This window comes from Spea bombifrons, chromosome 12, assembly GCF_027358695.1.
Source record: "Spea bombifrons isolate aSpeBom1 chromosome 12, aSpeBom1.2.pri, whole genome shotgun sequence".
Taxonomy (NCBI): domain Eukaryota; kingdom Metazoa; phylum Chordata; class Amphibia; order Anura; family Pelobatidae; genus Spea; species Spea bombifrons.
The window spans coordinates 30,941,401-30,966,073 of record NC_071098.1 but is presented as its reverse complement, the minus strand read 5'-3'; the positions used below and the strand labels follow the sequence as shown (position 1 = coordinate 30,966,073).

Genomic DNA, 24,673 nt, shown 5'->3' with positions numbered 1-24,673 from the left:
AACCCAATTTCTCAATCTCCTGTTTTTGTGTTATATCAAGATAGTGTGGGAGGGCTATTGATTTATTAATGTTTAATTTATAATTCGCTACAAAACTATATTCGTCAATCCAGGACATAATATGTTTTGTTGAAGTTATTGGGTCTCTAACTGTTAACAAAACATCATCAGCATATAGTTTTATCTTTTGTGTCCCCTCTTCTCCACATCCAACTACCCCTTGATCTGCCCTAATATCTCTTGCCAATGGTTCCAAAGCTAATACATAAAGCAGAGGCGAGAGAGGACATCCCTGGCGTGTGCCGTTAGAAAAAGAAAACCAATCTGATTTTATTCCTGGACCTACAACTCTACCCATCGGCTTAGTGTATAATGCCATAATTGCCTGGTGTATTCTCCCTTCAAGACCGAATGCTCTCAATGCTTCGGCCATGAATCTCCAGCTGACCCTGTCAAATGCCTTCTCGGCATCTAATGAGAGGGTCAGCTGGGGAAGCTTCTTTATCAAATTCTCCTCAAAAATACCAGCTAAAGCCCTTATATGATTAGCAGATGACCGACCTTTAATAAAGCCCACCTGGTCCATATGGATCAATTGCGGAAGAAATACACTCAGCCTTTCAGCAAGGACTCCTGCATAGATCTTAGCGTCCAAGTTGAGCAAAGATATCGGCCTGTAATAATTACACGACACATTCCATTTGCCTCCAAAATCATATCTTTTATATCCAGTTGGTAACAATCGTAAAGGTGATGACAGATAGACATGAGGCTGAACACACTCACTCCGGTAACTTAGTGAATGGTACCTTTACAAGTTTTCCTGCAAGCTATGGCGATGCTTAGAACAACCAGGAAGACTAAGCCTAAGACGACCCCAATCATCATTTTGTCCATAGGGTCGTCAAACAAGGCCTCTGGGTTGTAGTGCATCTCGTTGAAGATCACGTTAAACCTCCCGGCGAGGCGGTGGTCCACGAAACATTTGTAAATTCCGGTATCTGATTGGTTGAGAATTGGAATAAACAAGGATCCCCCGCCGGTGGTGTTATCCAACATATACGGGCCGCTGCCACGGAGCTGTTGTAGACGCGATATCATCACATTTCCACGTTCCCAGTAAACAGGTCTGCAAAGCAATGCATAGAAAGAGAAAATAAATATCCTTCATTCCATTTTAGTTCCCAGTCAATACAATGCTGGGGGGTTATTACTGTATACAGCTCTGGGGGGTTATTACTCTATACAGCATTGGGGCTTCATAATGAGATGTAGATTCTTACCTGTAAATGGAGGCCGTGGGGCATTTAAGTAATGCGTCGCCGTGGAGGTTGGTGTAGTAGTTGTCTACAAGAAGAAGCTCAACCTCATTTTTGGAAGATGTTGGTTCCTTGCAGCTGTCTTCACACATCTCTATCCTGAGTTCAGGTTTGTGAGTGGACGGAAGATCTTTGAAGACGGCTCTCAGGAGGCCGCACGGCCAAACCTTCTCTTCCAGATCCAAGCTGCTGTTGATCCTGGCGTAGCAAAACCCAAGCTTCTTCCTCTCTCCTTGAACCCCGCACCTGTCACAGGGCTGCCATTCCTCCCAAACCGTGAACATTTCCCCCGAACCCTTATCTCCAAGGTCAAAAGTGGTATTCGGTTGCACCATCTGCCCCAGACTTGCATGGGAAATGTAAATGTCTTCTGCATTCTGGACATCTAGCGTGTAATGAGCTAGAAGCGCCCCTCGAGCTCTGCAGGTGTAGACTCCGGTGTTCTTCACCTCCGGGGAGAGAATCTTCAGATCGCCGGATATCAGCGTCGGGCGTTGCATCAGCTCCAGAAGCTTTGTCGGGATGGTGGAGATAGAACCTTGACCTTGGACGAGGGTAACGGGTTTAGCGCTGGGATTGGACAAATCCCGATACTGCCAATAAATGGAAGCGTCCGTGGGCCTGTTCACACAGGTTAGGGTGATGGGATTATGGGAGGCAACGGCTATTTTACAGGGATTGTAAGCAGCGCAGGCCACAGTGATCCCTTCCTCACCAAGTGAGATAGTGGCTTGTGCTAGAAGCACCAAGCCCATCACAAACGTGATGCGTGACACCCGAATCATGGTGTCACCCGACAGTTCGTTTTCTTGTTTCTTTCTCGAAAGAAGAACCGCAGAAAAAAATCAGACCAACTCCTAGACTCCTCTCGCTTGTCTGGTGAGCAGTTTCTCAATTACCTGGGTAGTTATAGACATAGCCAATGATGTCATAAACAACACAAACATTCTAGAATGTTACCCTCGATGATGTCACTCTTCAATGTTACCATCTATCATATCATGAATAATACATGTCACTCTACAATCTTTACCATCGATGATGTCATAGAATCCAAAGCTTTCTAGAATGTTACCATGTAGAGAGTTACCAGATGAATACCATCTTTATTTTCCCAAATATATGAGAAGAAATGACCTGTATTCAAGCAGGGTTTCCAGCTGTGATATCGCAGGGAGAAAATGCAGCAATCGTGATGTTTAAATCTAATTCAATCAGAGGAGCAAATGAAGGAATCGGCTCCAGACTGTGTTACCCAGAGAAACTGCCCCTTCACCCCGACACCCTGAGAGTTTCCATATATGGTTATATATATATATAGGTGCAATCTCCATAGCAACCAACAGAAACAATTTCTTCTAAAAGACGGCATTGCATTTTCTGTCTGTATATCTCTGCTGGATATACCGGGGGGGGGGGGGATTGGGTTGTATGGAATATGGGGCCATTTGCTCCATTTTAATACGCAGGTTTTACGGTATTCAGCATTTTCAAGGGTCTTTTGGGGTCTTTCTGTTCTTCTATATATTGTTCCATTGATGCCCCTTCATGATTAGGAGATTGTTAAGCTATGGAGCCCCCCATGTGTCCTGCCTGGAAATCAGTAAATTAATTTCCATTGGTGGGCTTTCAATCTTCTGGCTGTTGAAGAACCCGAGAGAACGTCTGGAGCCGACCCGGTGGAGATACGAGTCCTCCTCTTGGTAGCCCAGCAGATATATGGCCGGTGATGGTGAATGGGGATGCGGTACGGATCCTCTAATAAATAAATTATACATTATTTCCTTTTAATGTCTCTTCCTACAAATTATTATTAATTATTGTGTTATATAGCGCCATCGTATTCCGTAGCGCTGTACAATGGGTATCTCTCTTCTGTTAGAGGTGGCACAGGCGAGGTGTCTATGGTTCTGTACCGATTGGCCCCCAGCCTCGGGGCCACTGATTTCTAATGTTCTCTTTTTATGAGATTGCGCAGGACGATGCAGTAAATCTGTAAATTGGGATTTTTTGTGCCTGAAGGTTGTGACCTTACGGTGTCTTCTTTACATAATTGTTACAAAAATCTCAACATCAAACCTGCAACTCGTAAAGTTCTTTCTTTTGGTTCTTTAGACTATTTTATCTTTGAACAACGACAGCTAGTGAATAAATATATTTTATTGAAATAAAATCGGAAGATTTCATTCCACACAAATGATAATAAATGTACAGATTTCTGTATAAAAGTGTATGCTGAAGGACAGGGACCTGGTTGGTCCCTGGTTGGACCTGGTCTCACAAACCCTACGATCCCGTGAAATGTTCTGCAGCTGGTGTGTTTGTTCACTTTATATACAATGTATCTTTTCTTCATTTACATTGAAGTTACTTTATTGCATCAAAGGTTTTTTTTTACTCCAGAACAACATTTCTTCGTCTTCTGAATCTGTGGGAGGACATCACGCAACTCAACGGGAAAATACTTTAGAGATGCGATTGAAATGGACGGCCACTTGCCCCGTTGGGCGTACGCTGGTCCGGTTTCCAGTTTCATCTGCCCCTTCAGGTGCCGGGGATGGTGGTTCCACTCTGCTGATGTAAAAACTCAGAGCGGCTGTAAAGAGAAACCAGATTGGTTGGCGGAGGAGAAGACAATGATGGGCAAACAGGCCATGGTAGGGTGAAGGCCCAGGCACGCCTAAGCCAAACGCTTGCTTTGCAGAGACCCTTTATTGAATCATATCACACCACTAGGTAGACACGGTCTTCAAGTGTGTCCCTGAGAACCCAAAACATAACCCCAAAACACCACGGCCATTTCTATTAGCTGCCTCAACGCTGTCATGTATCATCCACCATGGACAAAAACAAGGAGACCCTTCCCTAAGTGTTACCACAGTCCTGCTTATTGACGAGTTATTGAGGATTACCTGAAGCTGCAGCTGCAATAACTGAAATCCACCCCACGGCGTAGGACCAGGAATAACGATACAGGGGGTACGCCTGATTTAAGACCTCCGAAAGCAAAATTGGTCCTTGAACCATAGCGGCTATTCCTAGGATTACTGTAGGAAGAAGATTGTTTAGCTCATCAGGTCGTCTGACTCAAGAGTCCTGCAATTTATGTTTCTAAATGATCTTACAATCTATTTAATGGCTTCCAGACATTTGGCTGCCTGCTTGTTGAGGGTCACCTACCCGGCAAATGCATCTCCATGAAGTGTTTATCCAACAGGCCAGAGGTGGACTTTCTTTATTAAGACAAACTTTTTTTTTTGTTTCAATATAACCTCAAAACTCCTTACCCATAAGACACGATAGCGCCCCCATGTACATAAGACATCCATAGGCGCCAGCACGGGCGTAACGGACTTCTAAGATGGAGCACGGCCAAATGAAAAGCAACCCGATGAAGAAAATCGATAGCAGGATGTTTTGAACGTGTTCTGAAGGAAACGAGAGTTTATGAATGAAAGGAATGTGCATTCTCACTCATTAATCAAGATTAAGGCATGCATTCTTCTACACACTTCTTCCATACATTCTTCTACCTGGACCATGTGTTTAGAAGAAAAGATATTCTCAGGACGAAACAATGATGCCTGTTATCTGAAAGAAAAGTACCAGTTGGGATGCTCAGATATGAAGGAGCCGGCTGAAGGCTGAGTGACCCTGAGAATCTGCCTAACCCCCCCCCCAGACCCTGAGACTGGGGTAAAAACCCTGAAAGTAGACAATTTATGCTGAGTAGACAATTCTTTTGAGGGACATCAAAGCATCTTCATCAATCCCAGTAAAATAATTACATGACACATAAACTTTGCCTCCAAAGTCATGTCTTTTATTTCCAGTTGGTAACAAACGTAAAAGTGATGACAGATCTCTGACAGTTTTACCTGGGTAGTTATAGCATTGTAGTCAGTGATGTCATTCTAGAATGTTACTCTCTGATGTCATAAACAATACACGTCATGCTTCAATGTTACCATCTATCATATCATGAATAATACATGTCGCTGTACAATATTACCATCGATGATGTCATATAGAGTCCAAAGCTTTCTAGAATGTAACCATGTAGAAAGTTACCAGATTGGGATCATCTTAATGTTTACATCTATGACATCACCTGTAGGCAGGGATTCCAGCTGTGATGTCGCAAGAAGAAAAGCATCAGATATTCATTATCCAGACTGAGAATCTACCCTTTTACCCCAAGACCCTATGTTTCCATATATGGTTATATATATAAAAAAATATGGTGCAAACAAAAAAGTACTATCGCCATAGCAACAATGGAATGTGGAAACAAAATATCATTAATTCTAAAAGAGTCCCCTGTTTGTAGCGGCATACCTGTGTTGTATAAACTGGAACAACCATCGTTAGTGCATATCCTATAGAGCCCAGCATTTGACAATGAAGGGATAGCAAGCCAGTAGTCGGTCACCATGGCCACCAGCGCCAACATGCCGCTAACCAGCAGCAAAATCATAATCGCTGACTTTAAACCACAATACATCTGTAAAAAAAAAGTTCACCGAGAGGGTGGTGGATAAGTGGAACAGCCTCCCAGCAGAAGTGGGAGAGGGTAATATAGTGAGGGGTTTTACACATACAGCTCCTGAATCTAAGACGAGACCAACGACTGATTAAGGTTTGAGTCATTACAGCAGGACTACTAGAAGGGCGGACAGGGGCAGAAATGGCGGCAGATTCTAGTTAAAGTTTCTACTATACTTTTGCCCCATTTGATGTTAGTCTTATGATATTCAGCATTTTTGAGGGTCTTTTGGGGTCTAAGGAACCCCCTGGATTTTAGTAAATTGCTTACCGTTGGTGGGCTTTTAGATCTTCTGGCTGTTCCAAGACCCCGGGAGAACGTCTTGAGTCGACCTTCTGTCTCTTAAGCAACAGCAGCTTTTTGTGATGTGCTGACCGTGTCCGCGCCGAGCGTTACGAAACGTCCCGGCCGCTTGTCGAAATGATCATGGAGGATGTGACTGCTTCCCAAACACGTGGAAGTTGCAGCTTTAGACATTCTTGACGGTTATTTGAGAGGAACAAAGAAACTTTTACCAAACTGATCTCGTTGAGTAACGACTGATAGGAAGCCTCGATCACCCAGCGTGCCAAGAGTTAATGTCCAATAAAGTCCATTTTCGGTCACTTTTAAATACTGTTACAATAAAATAACAAAAATAAAAACAGAAACAGGCAATGGGGGGTAAAATACGGGTCCTGACAGCCCTAATATAGAAAAATGCGTATTGACTGATAGAAGCTTAAGCCCTGCTGCTGCAGCAGCTCCCGTCCTCCTCTATGGCCCGACGATTCCTGCTTGAAGCAGCCAATCAGCAGCAGGAAAGCAATCCCATGGAAATGACTCTCTATGCAAGCACAGGGGGTATGCTGGGTAAGTTTATCGCATGCAGGGAGATTCGCTCGGCAGGCACATTCACAAAATAATGGGGGAGGGGGAGAGGGGCAAATGCATATGTGGCAGTTCTGGGGCAATCCCCCACTTCACTTGCAAAGGGGGACACCATGGAGTATTAGAGGGGGCCGCGCAGCCAGCAAGTGTACATTGGCTGCCGCGTCCAGCATTATTATATATATTATTAGTATTATTTATTGATATATAGCACCATCATATTCCATAGTGAAGTACAACAGATACATGTAGCAAGTTACAAATTAGATTATCCTTTTGGGGTATCTGTATTCGATGGGGTGGGTTTTTTGGGGGTTTCAAATTAACTTATTTATTTTTTTATTTAAAAATGGTTGTTATTAAAAAAAAAAATGTAACACCCAACCCCTAAAAAGTTCTTTTTTTTTAAAAAAAAAATACCACCATAATTTCTCGCACGTCTCAGTTTCTGCCGGCGTTGTTACCGGCAACAGCTTCACACCAGTTTTAGCAGTTTGTCCCAATCTCACCAGTTCGTTGTGTATCGCGCGTATCCTGTTTGACTCATCAGCCAGACCACAAGAAAGTAACTGTATCTGTACCTCATTGCGGGGCATTTAGAAAATAGAATTATGGGGTTTATTTACCCCGTTGGATGGATAAAGACATTTCCCTGCAGCTTCTATACACATTATCGGGGCTTTTAGGGCTGGAGAACCCCGTGATACCCTCATACCCCGCAGACATTCTGACCTCCTAGAAAAGAGGGGCATCGGGGGAGGAGAGAGGGGCATCAGGGGAGGAGAGAGGGGGATCAGGGGTTTGGGGTCCATGGAGGGAGCGATGAAACTATACAGGGACCCTGGTGGAGGATGCATGGGTGGTTCTTCATCCTTTGTAATACTACAGTATATGTTCCTTGATGGTCTTGGGTGAAGAGCCGTTGGTGGTGCCGTCAGACGGTCACTCGATGAGTGCGTTTATGGAACGTTACAGAAGTATCGCTTTTCATATACAGTTTTCTTATTGGTCTGATATTTTAGGACCCCAACATTCTGGGGACTCGTCTTTGAGGAGAGTCGCCATCCGTCGCTCCAGGTGATTCCATGGGTCCCTCACGCTCGGACCCTTGTGAATGGGGCGGTATTTATAGGTTTCGTTTAGTCCAGATGGGCCCTCGGTTGACATCTCAGACCAAACACAAGTCTGATGCTGACGCCATGACCTCCCATCCCCATCCATCCCACCGGTGGATCCCTCTCATGCTTGGACAAGTCGGACCCTCATCAGAAGGGTGTCAGTTAAAGCTTCCCTTCACTCCAGACGGACCCTGGGTTGACATCTCAGAACCAGACACAAGTTCTACCCGCATCCCAGACGCCATAAATAAACCCTAATCATATTATCCAAATACAAGGGTCCACGCGTGTGACGGCAAAACCAGGAGCGCTTCTGATACAAGACCGGCAGCGATCATTAAGAACAATCCGCAACGGCCCCAAATTCAGACGTTTGCCCCAAAACGTGTATAAATACGGCCAGATATTTCTTTGTAACCAGGAAACTGTGTTTGCAATATACCACGTTATAGTTTCCATCGGGTCGCTTGAAGGAACTTCGCTTGAAGAAACACCTTTGAGGGGCAGAGGATGTGGGTGGTGGGGGGCATTTCTTTCCTCTGGAGCCCTTCTGATAATCTGCATTTTAACCCAAGCTGGGTGGGGGGGGGGACACATAGCTTAAAACGGATAGTTTGTGGCTGGTTATGCGCTGGGACTTCTTCAGAAGCTTGTGGTTCTGACACAGAACATTCATCACCCAGACCACACGAGGAACGAGACACCGACGTCTTCATTCATCAGCCCGTCCGCGCTACCCTTCTTACCACTCTGCGTCTCGTCGCATTAACCTTACCCCTGCTTCTCTGCGCTCTTCGTGACAATAGATAAAAGATCGGAAAATCTGATTTCCTGCCCCGAAATCACGAGGGAACCTTCAACAGAGACATCTGATTTCTAGCTGCCGGACGGCGAGGGTTGCAAGCGGTCGGTAAGAAGCATCTCCTGCGCGGTATAAAAAAAAAGAAATTTAAGTAAAAAGGTGGATTTTTTAAAATCGCGTTTTTTGATTGTTGGCAATTTATAATTAGCTTTTTTTAATTTAGTTTCTTAAAGAGAGTGGTAGATAAGTGGAACAGCCTCTCAGCAGATGGCTGGACGGGACTTCTTCATTCTTGCGCTTTTCTTTAAACGCTGTTTTATTTTTAGGTATTTGTCGTTTCCGTAAAAATCTAGTAATTGCTTAGACAAAAACATATATAAATGCCACATACATGACATAAACACATGGGATCATCCCACCTGACATGTTACGTTACCTTTATCTCCTTTATTCACTAAAATACATGTTCAAAAAATGCATTATTCTGCATTATGGACCGACTCCGTCGAGCTTTTCTGCTAGGGTCGATCCCTGCACGCTGTATAGTTTATTCAGTTCATATTATTGTTGAATGTTGCAAGGTACCCCACCAGCACGTCAGGTGCCCATATTAGACACCTATGTTGGAGGGTGTGGCTTGAGGTGCTTAGGGGAGTGGTAAGGGCCAGGAGGGGGCATGGCCAGGGCCACTGGCTCTGCTGCATGGGTGGTCTTTCCTCACACTCCTGTTCTTTCCGCCAGTGACTGATTGTCGGAACTTTGTGGTCGAAGATGTTATGTGGCAACGTCGTTGGGACGATCACGTCCTGTCTCGGCTTCGTACTCGCGCTCACCGGAATCCTGACCGATTTCTGGCTGGTCGATTTCGGCGCAGGATTGTTCCACGAAGGGCTGTGGCAGAGATGCTCCAAGGGAGACTGCGTGAGGCTCTCAGGAAGAGGTAACCGCTCTGTAACTCTGGAGTATTCAGAACTGCTTTTGGTCTTGGAACTGTATTCTGAATAAACGCTCCACAATAGAGACACCAGTATTGTATATGTGCTTTTGAGGATGTGCCCATAGGGCCAATATGATTACAGCATCCATGAGCTGCAGGTCCAAGGCTATGGAGGTCTACATCATCTATAAGGATGGAGCAGAAGGTGATCTGGATCTTAATGGATCCCTTAGTGGTCTTTCGCCTTAACCTTCCCTTTGTTCCTTTAGTCTCCAAAGTTTCTTAAACCAGTTGGATGGCCTCATAAACCTCATGACTTCTTTCCCATGGTTACCTAATCTTTGGGTTATTCCTCAAGCGCAGTAGGCACCTTACCAGTGAATGGGATTTGCCGGTCACCATTTGTTTTTAATGACGTGTTTCTACTCACCTAAACTCTTCCTTGCTTGGGACGGGTGCTCTGGGTACCAGCGATAGGTTTTGACTTTTGTTTCTTCTGCAGAATATATTGATGCCACACGGGGCCTCCTGATTGTCTCCTTGGCCTTCCTCGCCTTCGGGGTGCTGTGTTCCAGTCTTTCGTTCTTTAAAGTCTCGGTGGGAAGAATCACAGCCTCCTTGGTAGCCGGCATCATGGAATTCATTTCAGGTACGGGGCAGTCGTCTGGTTTTCATAAATAGGACTGTAGAAACCCAACATGGCAAAGGAGTAGAGCGGCCAACGCCTCAGGGCGACAGCATTAGGGCTTTAGTATCAGGGGCAGCTGTTGATAACTGTGGGGCCGATGCCAAAAGGGGCATCTAATGATGCAACCCCAGTGATAATACCACTCCAATCGATTAGACATTGGCTTGATGCTCACCATCACCATAGGCCCTGACAAGGTCTACTCGGTGGAAGGTCTTAAGGAGCTTAAGCTGGACAGACGGTCACAAGAGAACATCCTTTGGGTTCCCAAACACCGGTCACTAATTGTAACCATTATGCTGTTCTAGCCGTCTTCCTCCTCATCGGGATGTCGGTCTACACCGGGGAGACGCAGTACGGCGTCAATAACGGCTCCTTAAACTACCAGTGGTCATTTTTCCTCTGTTGGGCTGCAGTCCTGTCTCTGCTCGTAGCAGGTGAGTTCGCTTCCGGCACGGTGTCTGAACATAAGACCTCTGAGGTCTTCGAGGTTTACATTTAACCCTATAAATGTTCATCCACTAAAAGGTGCCACAAACTTCTGTCATCCTCTTTGGTCAACCATTGGTGTCACCGTGTCTCCGAAACGACCCAGAACGACCCAAAACACTTATTAGGCATAAACTAAGTCACTTTACTCATATTTACGCATTTTACACATTTTGTAGCTCTCTCTCCAGCACACAGTAGAGTTGGGTATGGACTTGTGCTGAAGTACCACTTCTTTCTCTCTTTCTCTCTAGGCACATCCCATACTTTTGCCCACGTATCCTCGCCAACCCCTGGATATGAATCGGTTTAACCCTTTCTGAAACGGTTCCTCCGAAGTATGATACTCGCTGAAGCCAGAAATCGATACATTCATTGCTGCATTGCTGCATGTTAATGATGTAATAATGATGTAATATCCCAATGCCTAGTTATTCCAGATAGGGGGCCACAATTGGCCTCCTAAACGCCGGACAATGCTCTACACCGAGGGCGGCCCACCGAGAAAATACTCACCCGTAGAAGACGATGAATGAAAAGGAGCAAAGTAAATGATTTGTTTCAAAAATGATACATTTGTTTCAGATAGAATACAAATTCCATCGTTTTGTACTCGGATGTTATGCTGAAAAACACGTTTCAGGGTAATAAAAGCGTCATGGATTCTCGTGAAAATAAAAATTCCTTACAAGCACGGATTTAATGTGTTTTTATTAAAAATAAAACTTTAATACAATCCATAAATCAACGATAATACACAATAACACTATCGTTACAATCCGGATACAAATGGAATGTTCGGAAATGACACTTAAACTGAATGAATTAAATGTTAACTCATGGATTTTGGTCACTCTCAGCCACACAAATCACACATATCACTCTCAGCCACACAAATCACACTTTAGCACACACATCACTCTCAGCCACATAAATCACACTTCAGCACACACATCACTCTCAGCCACACTTTAGCACGCACACACATCACTCTCAGCCACACAAATCACACATCACTCTCAGCCACACAAATCACACTTCAGCACACACACACATCACTCAGTCACACTTTAGCACACACACACATCACTCTCAGCCACACAAATCACACTTTAGCACACACACATCACTCTCAGCCACACGAATCACACTTTAGCACACACACATCACTCCCAGCCACACAAATCACACTTTAGCACACACACATCACTCTCAGCCACACACATCACACTAGCACACACACACCACTCTCAGCCACACAAATCACTCTGTATGTAAAAGAAAATGGCAATGAAAGTTTGTTAAAGTAAAAGTAGAGTCATTCTAGCGAAGCACGTGCTAAGAGGTGAGGACACTCCCTGACTATAAAGAGCTCCTGGCTGGATAAGCGTACTGTGAGTACGGAATCCTTTGCCCACACTCAAGATGGCGGAATGTAGATCATGCAGGCCACTCTTTATTCGTCGCACATGTTCTAGCGGAGGATCTCACTTACGATTGGTTGTTGTGACTGGGCCCTGTGACCAATTACACGTTTCAATTGGTTGAGCTGACTCTCTCCCTCCCGACGTTTCTGCGCTTGTATTGGCTGAAGACATTTGGTATTATCTGATTGGCTGGACGTCACTTGCCTGGGTCAGTCGGAAAGATGGCGCTGAGGGCTCTGGTCGGTGTCAAGCGGGTCATTGACTATGCCGTGAAGGTGAGGCTGGGATAAAGTGACCCGAAACCTACGGGCTCTGTGTGAGCGTAACCCTCCTAATGTCATAGGGAGTAACAGTGGGGTATGTGCCGTTCTGCTGGGGTATTATGAGGTAGACTTTGCCTGCACGGGGGGTACTTTTAAATCATTGGCTACATTGCCAATGCCTGCACTCTTTTACTGAAAGGGTTAACACTGTCTGTGCCAGGATATGTGAGAGTACTCTGGCTCTGAAAGGGTTACTACTCACTCCCAGAAGAGGTTGAGGCTCTGTCATAGCAATAAAACGGTTAATCCTTTTATTAGCAAGCACTGGGCCCCTGTCTCTAGAAGGGTTAACCTGTCTGGGTGTCAGAGGTCACAGCACTAAGTTGTACAGCTTGCCTGGCATTGAAGGGGTTATGGCCTGACTACTGGGGGGGGTGTTAATGCACATTACTCTGGCATCAGATTGGTTAAACCATTGCCAACCTGGGTGAGAGTAATACATTGCCTATCTGCTAGCGCTGAATGGGTTAAGACCCTGAACGCTAGGGAGGCAAACATCAGGCGTGTCTCTCTGGCGTTGCGGTGGTTAATTGACCCCTGCACCCTTTTTATTAAGTGCTATAAAAATAACCCGTAACCTAGGAGATTGGGGCGCGGGGGAGTGTAACTGGGAGTCCGCCCTCATATTGGGGGTAAAAGTAATTAACCCTTTAAGTCAAACCCAACACTTCTTATCACTTCCACTAGAGGCAGCACTGAGCCCGACCGGCACCGAATTAAAGGGGCCTTATCGTAATCCAGAGTGTGTCTGTCATGTGATAACGGCCGCCTATCGGTGGGCATGATGGGGGGGTGCAAATACCATTCCCACCCCGGTGAGGGCAGTCAGTTATATATGCGGGTGCTTTTAGGCTCCGCCTTCCAGTGTCACGGAGACCCAGATCCCGTAGCGAATGCCGTTGTGTGCTTTGCGCAGAGCTGTGTGTGATTGGCTAACGTAACATTAACCTAATCCTAGAAAAACACGTTCGATGTTCTTCGTCGCCGCGTCCGGCTCCGGGGGGGATGTATCCTCCACTCGCTTATTTACCGATGAGTTGAGATAATTCCATGAGACCCTCCATGGATTATAATAATAAAGAAACTCCCCCTTTTTTTTTAATGTGCGCCAAAATAGGATTGGTCCATACATTAAAATGGGGCTGCCAATCAAAAACGGCGGCTGCTCTGCTTAGAATAATAGAACTAGAATTTTTTTTATAGCCTGGGTTCTGCCCGTTGTATCGTATTCAGCTATAGAGGAGCATTATTTTTAAAGAAAGTGGTGTTATCACCATAGCAACCAACAGAATAGTCTAATCAACAGGCATGTTCCATCTGTAGCTATGGCGATAAGTCCTCTTTCCAAATAACCCCCGTGTTAAACGCCTGTCAGTAGGAATGGGTAGAATCCTGTTTCGATGCAATCCTTTTACGAGATGGATTTCAGGAGCGCCCTATGTCATCACGCGCGGCGCAAATTGCTTTCTGGGCCCCGCGCGACGACTCGTGTCGCTTCATTACGAATGAATGAGTTTCTGAATGGGAAAGCAGGGCACGGCTGTCATTTTCATGTATTCTTAATAAACTGCAGCACGAAAAACACATTAATTCCTAATAAACCGTGAGCTGCAGACTGATTCCTAGTCGCCGGCCGGAATGACGATAGGTGCAGATCACCGTTTGGCCACTAGAGGGCTCCAGCAGCTCAATGGCGGAGAGAGAGAACGGCTCTTATTATTTGATTTCTTCTTTCGTTGTCTGAACGCGATTTGAGTTACATTTCCCTTATCTTTATTGTGTCCGTATCCGAGGAGGTTCACGGCAATTTGACAGGCGAGGTGTTTTCCCTCCCCTTCTCTTGTCCGAGTGTTCAAATGCCGCATGGCTCTGCAGCAGTGGGGAGGGAGTTAAAGAGCCCCGGCGATCGACGCTGCCTGCCTCCTGGCATCCTTTCAAACGCAAAGCAGCTGCGTCCTTGGGATGCACTTCAGTGTCCAGAGCGAATGAATGTTTAACCTCTGCCGCAAGAGCGAGGCGTGATTTCCCTCCTTTCCGTTAACCCCCGTCACTGTATGTCGGAGGGTTTGTGAGACCAGTGAGTTAACAAAGGGTTAAAGTAGAATAAGGTTTAGTAATTAACATATATAGGGTTAAAAATGCAGCATTGGCCCTTAATACTATATCATCAGAGAGAGGAGCTGACAAAGCATTATGGCGGATTTACAGGTCAGCCCATAAAGGGTTAACCATGTAGTGGCATAACTGAATAAGAGGCGTTCGATCCCTAACCGTGCCAAGCGGGCGCCCGCTGTCCACAGGCTTAACGTCTATGTCGGCCGGATTCTGTATGGGGTGGAATAAAGAGATTTTGAGATTCAGGGGGAGCCGAGGGTTAAAGGTCATTCTGTATAATAAAGGTCAGGATTGGAGCATTATGACGACACCGATAGGCGATCGTTCTGCTGCCAAAAAGGGGGTCCGAAAGAATTAAATAAAAGTGGAATTTTCTGGTATAATATAATGAAATCGGTCAACGTTGAAGGGGGGGGGTGATTCTACCCCAGAAGAAGCAAATTCGGTAAAGATGACCCCCCTGGAAAAACCCAATTTTGTGCTCTCCCTCCAGCGTGATGTATGTGGCCCTCGGATTATATTAATTCCATATTTAGGACACTGCTGCCATCTAGTGGTGGAAGTGTGCAAGTGTGCTTTACACAGACTTAGTCCTCATTCTACTGAATGGGGATGAATATGGTTTAATTATGTGGGTGGGGGGTTGTCGGTTAAGGGGGGGGAGGCATCAGAACCTTGATATTTTACAATATCGGCTGAACCGGGAGAGCATGGAGAAACGTCGTTAGTGTGCGCTCACTTTATCCCTCAACCCCCTGCTTCCTTGTCCTCAGGTGCGCGTAAAGCCGGATAAGACCGGCGTGGTGACCGATGGCGTGAAGCATTCGATGAACCCTTTCTGCGAGATTGCGGTTGAAGAGGCCGTCCGGTTAAAGGAGAAGAAGATTGTCGGGGAAATAATTGCCGTAAGCTGCGGACCCCAACAATGCCAGGTACGCCCCCCCCCCGCCTCTTATAGCCCTGATTCTGGATTACCTGTGACCCGAGCGATGCGTCCGTGATAATAGGAGGACTTCTTACCCCATATTCTCCTCCGAAAGCGGTTCCAGAAGCGCTATCCCCTGCCCAAATATATATATTTTTTTGTTTTAATGTCCCAAATATTTGCCTTTTCTGTCTGGGCATCGATTTCATTTCCAGTCGTCGCTTTTGAAGAGCGCTTCCCGTTCCTCGCTTTCAATTCACACCTTCCTTCGAATCCAATGTGCGGCAAAGAAATCTGAAAGCGATGGCTCTGCGAAGGGTTAACGTAATCGTCCGCAGTCACAGAACATCAGATAAATAGCGGCACAATTTTCACTCGGTGTCATTCCGGAAATATTCCCATCCCGCCGCGGGTTTGATGAGACGCGTTCTGCATTATTTGGGTGATTTAGACGCGGAGGTTATTGTCTCGGCTAAGAGATACTCGGAAGAAAATATAATTAACTAGGAGCAGGTCCCACTTCTCGTCCGTCTCGTACTCCTTATCTGTTATTTGTCTTTCTCAGGGTGTAAAATATATATTCAGGCGCTAACGGTCAAAGGTTTGGGGTCACTCGGCTGTTTTCATGGAAACAAAGACATTTCTGGCTGTATCATAATTACAAAAAGGGTTTCTAACGATCAATTAGCCTTTTAAACTTAACCTTGGATCAGCGAACACAACATGCCATTGGAACACAGGAGTGATGGGAGTGATAAAGGGCCATTGGAACACAGGAGTGATGGGAGTGATAAAGGGCCATTGGAACACAGGAATGATGGGAGTGATAAAGGGCCATTGGGACACAGGAGTGATGGGAGTGATAAAGGGCCATTGGAACACAGGAGTGATGAATCTAAGACGAGACCAGCGACTGATTAAGGTTTGAGTCTTTACAGCAGGAGAAACGGGGACTAGATGGGGGGACGAATGGGGGGCCGATCTTGCATATCCTCTGCAGCCTGTAATGTGCTGTTGCATCATGGGGGTGGTAGTTCTAGAACCGCTGGTGAGCTACCGATTGGCTACTTGGCAAAAAAAATGGCTTCTCCTGCCTCGTTTGACCATCCGTCTTGGTATGCAAATTATGTATGCTCATTTGCATACCAGGCAGCATGGTATAAACATGTTTTAAAAGGCCAGCTTGCCTTTTGATCCATACATTTACTGATCACGGGACTGACAGGTGAAGCGATGCAGCGTTCCGGCTTCAGTCTCTAATGGCCTGTCGGTGCGCGTCGGGGCTCGATCTACTTCACGTGCGCTTAGCTGATAAATGTCTATCGAGAGCTACTTTTCTGGATTTCGAGTACATTTGCCCCGGAAAACAACAAAAGACTGGTCCTGCGGCCGTACAGGAATCCGCAGCATAAAGCAAGCGAAAGTCCTCTCCGCAGAACGTTCTTTTAGACATGCTCCGGGGCTCTGTGAATGAACCCCCGGCCGTCGCCTTCCCACTGAGTGAAAGGTGGACGGCGAGGAGGGGGATGGGGGGCCGCTGTCACATCTCGTTACGGTGAAGGAGCGCATGAGCTTTGGCTGCCGGCGTGGGGCAGTAATTGGCATTATTGATGGATTCGTCTGCAGATCAGTCAGAGAGAGACCGCTGAGTCCTGGGGGCTGGAAACCCCGCATACAGACACGAGACGTATCACACGCGGGCCGGCTACATATCAATCACGGGCTGCGGCCGGGCGATGGTTAAAACCGACACGCATGGCTGCGACGTTCTGTGTTTTCTATAAAAAAATAAAAATTGTAAAGCAGAACACAAAGCTTCAGATTCAGGAGCCGGATGTCTATTCCATGCATGTTTAATACCCTCACTGTATTACCCTCTACCACTTCAGCTGGGAGGCTGCTCCACCCATCTACCACCCTCTCTTTAAACTATTGCCCCGGCTGGGGGTGAGAAGGATACTTTATGAAATATAAGCAGTACTCTGTTTGACCACCAGGTGGCTCCGGTGGCTATTCCCGGTATCTACTATGTTACATACATACATATAAAGCATAATTACCCTTTTTATTTCTCGCAGCGTGTTCGGTGGGTTCCGCCGCGTCTCCCTTCCTGTCATGCGTGTACGTCGTTGGCGGGCCGCGCGTCCCCCGTGTGCTTGTGTCACCGATTCGCTCCGGCGCTGTCACGATCGCTCTCGCACGGGAACGCGATTCATTAGCCCGAAAGCTCTGGCGTTGCTCTGCCGCGTCAGACGGCCCCGGATAGGCTTTCTGTCTGTCACTAATCCGTCGTGTTCAGAAGCGCAGATACGCGGGGGGGGGGGGTTTGGTTAAAGCGGTGGACAGTCTGGTCCCTTTTTAGGGACGACCTGGCAAGGGTGGCCATTGGAGATCGTCAGCGTCGCTCTCCTCTGCCTCTCACACTCACAGCCAGAGATCCCCGCACCGAATGACAAACTGGGCCCCAAATCAGGTGGCCCAATTCGCTGACAAATAAGCCCAACATGGCTCCCATATTTAGGTTAACCATTCGGCTTCTCCCTGAAGGGTTAACTGACCCCAGACACCCAGCTGCCTGGCACTCAGGGGGTTAAAGGTGATGGTTACACGTGTTCCGGGATGTACGCCTGTATTCTCAGCAGCACACGCCAGAGCTGCCAAGCAGCCCCGCAGGGCCGTGCTCCAAATCTGATCCCGGCCATAAAGCATTAAGTTCCGGGGCTATCGTCTCCATGTCCTGCCCTCCCTGCAAGGACAAAGCCGCACTGCCTCAAACCCCCCCCCAGGCTCACTCCCGGTGCATGGCTCCGCCAGCCCGTCCACAGACCTGTCAGTTCTGCTTTTCTGCTCTGGTAATTCTCTGCGCACTTTGATTTTGTTTTTTATTTATTCTTGTTTACCAAACCCGGGCAGGATGAAGGCGCTTGCAGCTGTTATGTGCGTTCCTCTCCACCCCTCGCGCTTTCTACCCAAGGGGTTCGCGCCCTCCGATCACCAAACACCAGATCCCTTTCTATCGTCTTCCATGACATAGTATTTCTAATTGCCCCAAACCAGCCTTTCTCCCTTGATTGTAAGCTCTGCTGATCATAGCGCTCAACCTCAGAGGGAAGAGAGTTTCTACGGCTTCAAAGAAAGAAAATTAACGGGGGAGGCTAACGGGAGTCTGTGTGATGGGGGGGTTAACGGGTGTCTGTGTGATGGGGGGGTTAACGGGAGTCTGTGTGATGGGGGTTAACGGGAGTTTGTGTGATGGGGGGTTAACGGGAGTGTGTGTGACGGGGGGGTTAACGGGAGTCTGTGTGATGGGGGTTAACGGGTGTCTGTGTGATGGGGGGGTTAACGGGAGTGTGTGTGATGGGGGGTTAACGGGAGTCTGTGTGATGGGGGGGTTAACGGGGGTCTTTGCAAATGTGGTTCGGATTCACAGTCTAGTAGACGGGGCCGTCCTGTGTCCGGTGACGTCATTCTGTCCCGCTCTGTATCACCAGGAGACAATCCGCACGGCGTTGGCTATGGGGGCCGACCGCGGAATTCACGTGGACGTGCCTGCAAAGGACTTCGAATCCCTCGGACCCTTCCAGGTCTCCAAGATCATCGCTGCCTTGGCCAAGAAAGAGAACGCGAACCTCGTGCTGCTGGGGAAGCAGGTGGGTAACTCGGATAATCTAGCGAAAATCGGAGGGGGGGGTATTTAACCTCTGAAATGTTTCTAAAGGACCCCCACGCAGACCACCTTTTGATGTTCTATACATTATATATAATCTCATTCCTTCTGCCCTCCCGCCGCCTGTCTCTGATAGCGTGTCCGGATCGAGCAGACGTGCCCCCGAGCTCACCGCCTTGTACCGCTTCCTTTTTTTTTTTAGGCTATTGATGATGATTGTAATCAGACCGGACAGATGACCGCTGCTCTGCTTGACTGGCCTCAGGTAAATGGCTTTCTTTTTCCTCCCCATTGCAAAGTGAGAGAATTAGCTGCGCTGATGAGGTTTAACCCCCTATCCCCCCGTGGAGTAACGTGAAGCACAGCTTAGAAGTCTTTGATTTGATTCCGTGTGACGCCGCACATCGCGTTTTACAGGGTTTCGGATACATTGTTGTGTTCAGAGAGAAATGAGTTTTATTGATTCTGTGTTCTGACCCGTTTTCTTACAAAAATCCCCTCGATAAACAACAACAAACGTTAGGGCGGGGGGGCGGCGGTATATTGGTAGCAACAACAAAAGCAGTGGGTAGCATAGGTGGAACTGCAGCTTTAAACAAACAATTCTTGATTTGGGTCAAATTTTGTCCAGTTCATATTTTTGGTGTAGAAACCCAGTGTTTATTAGATTTTCCATGGATCGGACTAATACCCCAACCCCCCCCCATTTGATGTTACATAGACTGTGTAGAAGAATCGGGAGGTTGTCTCTCCGTGCGGGGCAACAGTCCGATTATTCATCATTTTGGTAATATTTTCGACTTGTTTCCGTTCAGGGGACGTTTGCGTCGGAGTTGAAGGTTGAAGGGGAGAAGCTGACCGTCGTACGGGAAGTAGACGGAGGGCTGGAGACCGTCAGCTTGAAGCTCCCCGCCGTGGTGACCGCCGACCTGCGGCTGAATGAGCCAAGATACGCCACCCTGCCGAACATCATGGTGAGACGGGGCTGCCGAGGAACGAATTGTTTGGTCGTGGCCGGTGAGGCCACCACCGTTTAGAACCTAAGGGCTTCTCCTGCCTTCATGAACGGTCACCTTGCTTTATGAACTTGGCTCACGATTTGGGTTTTTTGGGGGGGGTTCTTTCTCTCGAAACCACAGAAAGCCAAGAAGAAGAAAATCGAAACTGTGAAGCCTTCGGATTTAGGGGTGGACACAACGAGTCGCCTGAAGATCTTGAGCGTCGAGGATCCTCCTCAGAGACAATCCGGCATTAAAGTGGAGACCGTGGAGGATCTCGTAGCCAAACTTAAGGAGACCGGCCGGATCTAAGCTCCGGGGTGAGTGGCGGGTCCATTGCAAAGAGCCCCAGAGGCTGCATCAATTATATATTATATATAGTCTTTGAATAAGGTATATTCATGGCGGTCTATCTTGGGGGGTCTAACTTGCCTCCAGTCCACCTAGACAGAGGCGTATTGTCACGTAGAACTTTGGGTTCAAAAAGGGACCTATGTGGTGATTGTACATCTGGTTCTAGGTCGACCGATGAAAGATATGACCTTATATGGAAGTTTTCTATTAAATATATAATATGTTATATAATTATTATTATAAATCGGTGCCCCCCCCTGTTTCTTTTCATTTTTTTTATTTGATACAAATAAAATAATTGTCCGAGTGCGTTGAGTGTTTTCCCCGCTGGTTGGCTTATTGGCCGCCGTAAATAAAAATCCAACTCTGAACTCCCGGCTCCTACCTCATCCTGCGCAGCTGCACTTCGCCTTCCCAATTAGACAATTAATTAATCTAACTAGGTAATTGAAGTTGTCATCTTCCGACGTGAAGTGTTCCTGCCAAGGGTGGGTGACTCGAACGCCGTCAATATTTTGGTGCCTAATTTGATAAATGCTTAATTTGATAAATATGCTTTTAATGATGTTTTTTTGTTTACCGCGCTTTAATGTGTCAAGCGTGTACAACCCGACAATCGGAACGGCGAGCGGCGCCGGCGGCGTGCGCGCTCCGCCGCGTGTTAATGGGCCAGGGAGGATAGGCTCACCGTATTGTGCTGAAAACGGGGAAAAGTTCTAAATATTTGTATATATTGTCCACAAACTGCAATAATTACTGAAAGATATTTTTTTATATATTTTTTTTTTAATTCGTTAAAATTTGGTTATTCTTCTGCTACAAAATTCGAGTCCGTAACAAAATCGTACTGAGTGACCAAAAAAAACACTATTTGATCTATTATTTCTAATTCTTTATATTAAGTTTTTCCTAGGTTTTCTCGTACTATTTATAGCCTACTCATTCGTTATTTAGTAGATATTCCCCTGGCTCTCTTTTTGTTCGGGCAGCCAGCGGGTATAAATGTCCGTCAGCCATTGGCTTCTTCATGCTTGGGCACCATCGGGTCTTCCCTGGGTTAGCAGAGGTTTCTCGTAAGTCATGGTCTTGGAGGTGGAACCTCAGATAGGGTTTGGAGCCATCCATCTCCGTAGCTTTTGGATCTGTTCATACAACATGTTCCTCGGGTTCCTACTTAAGCTTGGCTTGTATTGGTTGACCATAAGCCCTACGTTTGTGTTGGCAGAGAGGTCTTCCCAGGACCTCCTCTCCTACTCGGCTCCTTTAGGGATGGGAGAGCGAAGGGACACACGGTGCCCTTACTTGTCTCCTGCCGGCCGGACTCGACGATGTGAGAGCGTTCTCCGAAGAACCTTCTGTGACAACGTCCTTGTGATCGCTTAGCGTGACCCCACGGGACTCGCAATCCTCTAAACTTGTGCACGGAGAGCGCAACCCCCCCCCCCAACTGCTTAACCCATCAAAAGTGGGATAATAAGGAAAGCCAGAGACCGCGGGCGCCGTTCTGCGCAGTCATGCAGCGGAGGCGTGGGCTTCCTTTCTGTCTCCCAGCGTCAACCGAGCTTCATAAAGGAATGAAAACAATAAAACATCTGTCGTCTTTTTTGTTGTTTAGATTTTTTGTTTTTTTTTCTCGAAAGCTTAAAAATCATGAGATGCGTTTATAAAACAGACTGTAATTAAGACGCACTTTTTTTTTTTTCTTTTCTTCCCCAATGCGATGTTTCCTGGGCGCGTTTTAAAAGGACCCTTTTAACCCTACAAAGTTATCATAAATCACTATTATTTCCAAAAAACAATTACAGGCAGCAGCCAGGTAACTCTGTGTTTGGATTCCAAACTTTTATTTTTTATAAAAAAAAAATATATATCTTTTTTCTTAAATATTTCGATGTAAATTGTCCGTCCTATCTTAACGCTTCAAAACAAAACAGTGGGAATGCGTTCATAACTAAATATTTTACTCGCGTGGCACCAACAGGCTCCGTGGCGCTGTACGGTCCCGACCCGCTGTTTGTTGCAGGTCAGCGGCTGCGCTTCGGCTTTATTTTTTTGTGAAATGCTGAAAAGCGTCTCGTCTGTCTTTTAAATCTCCGTTTTTAATTTTCGCCGTGACCCCACCTTGTCACTTTCTGCCTCGCTAATCTCTGAGCTGTCGCGGCGTGCCTGGGCACCGATATCCTTAAATGGGGCGGAATTACAATATTAATGGCTTTCACAGTTCTTGATGGCTTTGTGTATTCTGCTTTCCACTTTTTTTTAAATAAATAAAATACAGCTGATTTTCTAATGAATTATCCATTTTTATATATTTTTCATTTTTTTTTTTATTTATTATTCCTTACATCTCCAAGAACAAAATGTTAAATATTTAACCCCTTCTTGTTCCCGAGTAAAGAGAAAGTCTCCCTGTTTTATTCCAGAACCCGGTTATTTTGCTGCTGGTGGAATGCGGGGTCCGACGCCACCTGTCTGTTCCGTCCCGACCGCCTTTCTCCGCGCGAATTCCGACCGTACAAACGTCTTTGTCTGAGCCCTTTGGAGCAGAGAAAGGACCGGAGGAGAGCGTCGCCGTCTCTCACTGTAATTAAGTCATGCCTTTGAATAAATGTTTCTACTTCTTTTACGTCTGGACTTGAGCTCAACGGTGATTATCTACCGGGAGGACAGGGGCGGTGGGGCTGCTACTTTGTATTAAAAACACAAAGAGCCCGTGTTGTAAGTCTTTATTATCAAAAATAAAGTATGGTGTACCGCTTACTACTTACGCTTTAATAATGGCTTTTGGATGGAATCTATAGAGAAGCTGGAGAGACGCAAACGCCGGGTGGATAAGAAGAAGAGGAGCAAGAGATTATTAGTTGGGAACCAGTTTCTGCCCCAAATCCTTAAAACATGTTGACCCCCCAATACTTGATGGCGCTGACCTTCAGGCAAACAAATCCCAACCACCACCGGGTGAACGGGCAACCAGGTGGATGACACGGTTCTAGAACACTTGACGATGCGGTTCTAGAACCCTTTTGCTTGGGAACGGTTTGGTTTAGGAGTTCTGGAGGTCTGCAGCTTCTCCATTGTGTCGATCGGCCCTTCTTGGAGCCCATGTCCGCTCAGGTGTGGAGAACGGAGTGCGCTATGCAGTAGATGTTAGAATAAAAATAATTCCTGAGCGTCTTATCATTTGGGATCCTACTGTAGAAGTCCTTGATGTAGCCACCAGAATGGACACAAGTCCTTGCATGGTGCAGAGTAAAAAAATCTGGTATTTTTCTACCATTTTCTCTGTTACTAAGGACAGGAAAAAGCTCAGCTGGGGTGTGCATTTTTGTTATTACTATTTTCTGTGTATTTTTAAGATTTTTAGCAATAACGATCCATGGCACAAAGCGACGGCTTCATGAGTGGTGATGGATCGCGTTCTGAACCCAATAATGATGTCCTATCTTGTAATGCGTATATACAAATAACTACTGTTGGATTTTTTGGGTTATGTTCCTAAAAGTAAGTCGAAGCTCCGTCAAGTTTCCTGTTCTACTCGGGAGACAAAAAAACAAAAAACTGGGTAATATTTCCAGCCGGCCGACGTTCCGTGAAACCAAGGGTAGGAAGATAAAATGTAATTAAAATAACACTGCTAGCGCTTTGTCACTGTCATCCTGATGGCTTGTAGACGAAGGAGAGAGGAGGACCATAGGGTCATATTGCCAAAGCTCACTCCTGTACTCGTCTCCGGAATGTGCGATTAGCCCAGACGTTGCTCTCGCTGTCGCTCTGCGCTCCGAGCGGGATCACGGACAGATTCATCTGTCATCTCTCAGGGGTGGCGGACTTCACGCGCTCGTGGGTGGCATATTTCCATCCCGAGACAGGTCCTAGGACAGCGCGCATCAAGCTGCTGTACACGCAGAGACGGTGGAGAAGAACCCATCGGAATGCCGACTTTTAATCACTTAGACGTTCTTTAAGACTCTGATCACTGAGGAAAAGAACGCGGGGAACCATAAGAACTCTTGAACGCCAAATAAAATCGTTCTGGGACGCTTCCTGTGTGCCTTAAATACGAAAACAAAATATAGAACTTACCCCATTGTGATT

At 46.4% G+C, this 24,673-nt stretch overlaps 3 protein-coding genes across 3 annotated transcripts; 2 read left to right on the top strand and 1 right to left on the bottom strand.

The window, feature by feature from the left end:
- Window positions 1–708: 708 nt before the first annotated feature.
- FAM187B (family with sequence similarity 187 member B) lies at window positions 709–2,104 on the bottom strand. Its single transcript, XM_053451536.1, has 2 exons — window positions 1,284–2,104; window positions 709–1,129 (listed from the first exon to the last, which is right to left on the bottom strand). Exons 1-2 carry the CDS (start codon window positions 2,102–2,104, stop codon window positions 796–798), a joined length of 1,155 nt encoding a protein of 384 aa, XP_053307511.1. The 3' UTR covers window positions 709–795.
- Window positions 2,105–8,637: 6,533 nt separating this feature from the next.
- NKG7 (natural killer cell granule protein 7) lies at window positions 8,638–11,142 on the top strand. Its single transcript, XM_053452480.1, has 5 exons — window positions 8,638–8,763; window positions 9,397–9,595; window positions 10,095–10,241; window positions 10,589–10,717; window positions 11,024–11,142. Exons 2-5 carry the CDS (start codon window positions 9,427–9,429, stop codon window positions 11,080–11,082), a joined length of 504 nt encoding a protein of 167 aa, XP_053308455.1. The 5' UTR covers window positions 8,638–8,763; window positions 9,397–9,426; the 3' UTR covers window positions 11,083–11,142.
- A 1,241-nt stretch (window positions 11,143–12,383) lies between these two features.
- On the top strand, window positions 12,384–23,204 carry ETFB (electron transfer flavoprotein subunit beta). Its single transcript, XM_053451764.1, has 7 exons — window positions 12,384–12,471; window positions 15,408–15,566; window positions 19,051–19,209; window positions 19,429–19,491; window positions 20,042–20,200; window positions 20,366–20,544; window positions 23,002–23,204. Exons 1-6 carry the CDS (start codon window positions 12,418–12,420, stop codon window positions 20,534–20,536), a joined length of 765 nt encoding a protein of 254 aa, XP_053307739.1. The 5' UTR covers window positions 12,384–12,417; the 3' UTR covers window positions 20,537–20,544; window positions 23,002–23,204.
- Window positions 23,205–24,673: the final 1,469 nt, after the last annotated feature.

Bases quoted from the DNA above. Each gene is read 5' to 3' on its own strand.
- NKG7 (XM_053452480.1), top strand. From the start codon at position 9,427: ATGTTATGTGGCAACGTCGTTGGGACGATCACGTCCTGTCTCGGCTTC. The intron at 9,596-10,094 runs GTAACCGCTCTG...TTTCTTCTGCAG, and splicing joins CGTGAGGCTCTCAGGAAGAG to AATATATTGATGCCACACGG. The intron at 10,718-11,023 runs GTGAGTTCGCTT...CTTTCTCTCTAG, and splicing joins CCTGTCTCTGCTCGTAGCAG to GCACATCCCATACTTTTGCC.
- ETFB (XM_053451764.1), top strand. From the start codon at position 12,418: ATGGCGCTGAGGGCTCTGGTCGGTGTCAAGCGGGTCATTGACTATGCC. The intron at 15,567-19,050 runs GTACGCCCCCCC...CTGTATCACCAG, and splicing joins GCGGACCCCAACAATGCCAG to GAGACAATCCGCACGGCGTT. The intron at 19,210-19,428 runs GTGGGTAACTCG...TTTTTTTTTTAG, and splicing joins TCGTGCTGCTGGGGAAGCAG to GCTATTGATGATGATTGTAA.
- FAM187B (XM_053451536.1), bottom strand. From the start codon at position 2,104: ATGATTCGGGTGTCACGCATCACGTTTGTGATGGGCTTGGTGCTTCTA. The intron at 1,130-1,283 runs GTAAGAATCTAC...ATTGCTTTGCAG, and splicing joins CCCACGGCCTCCATTTACAG to ACCTGTTTACTGGGAACGTG.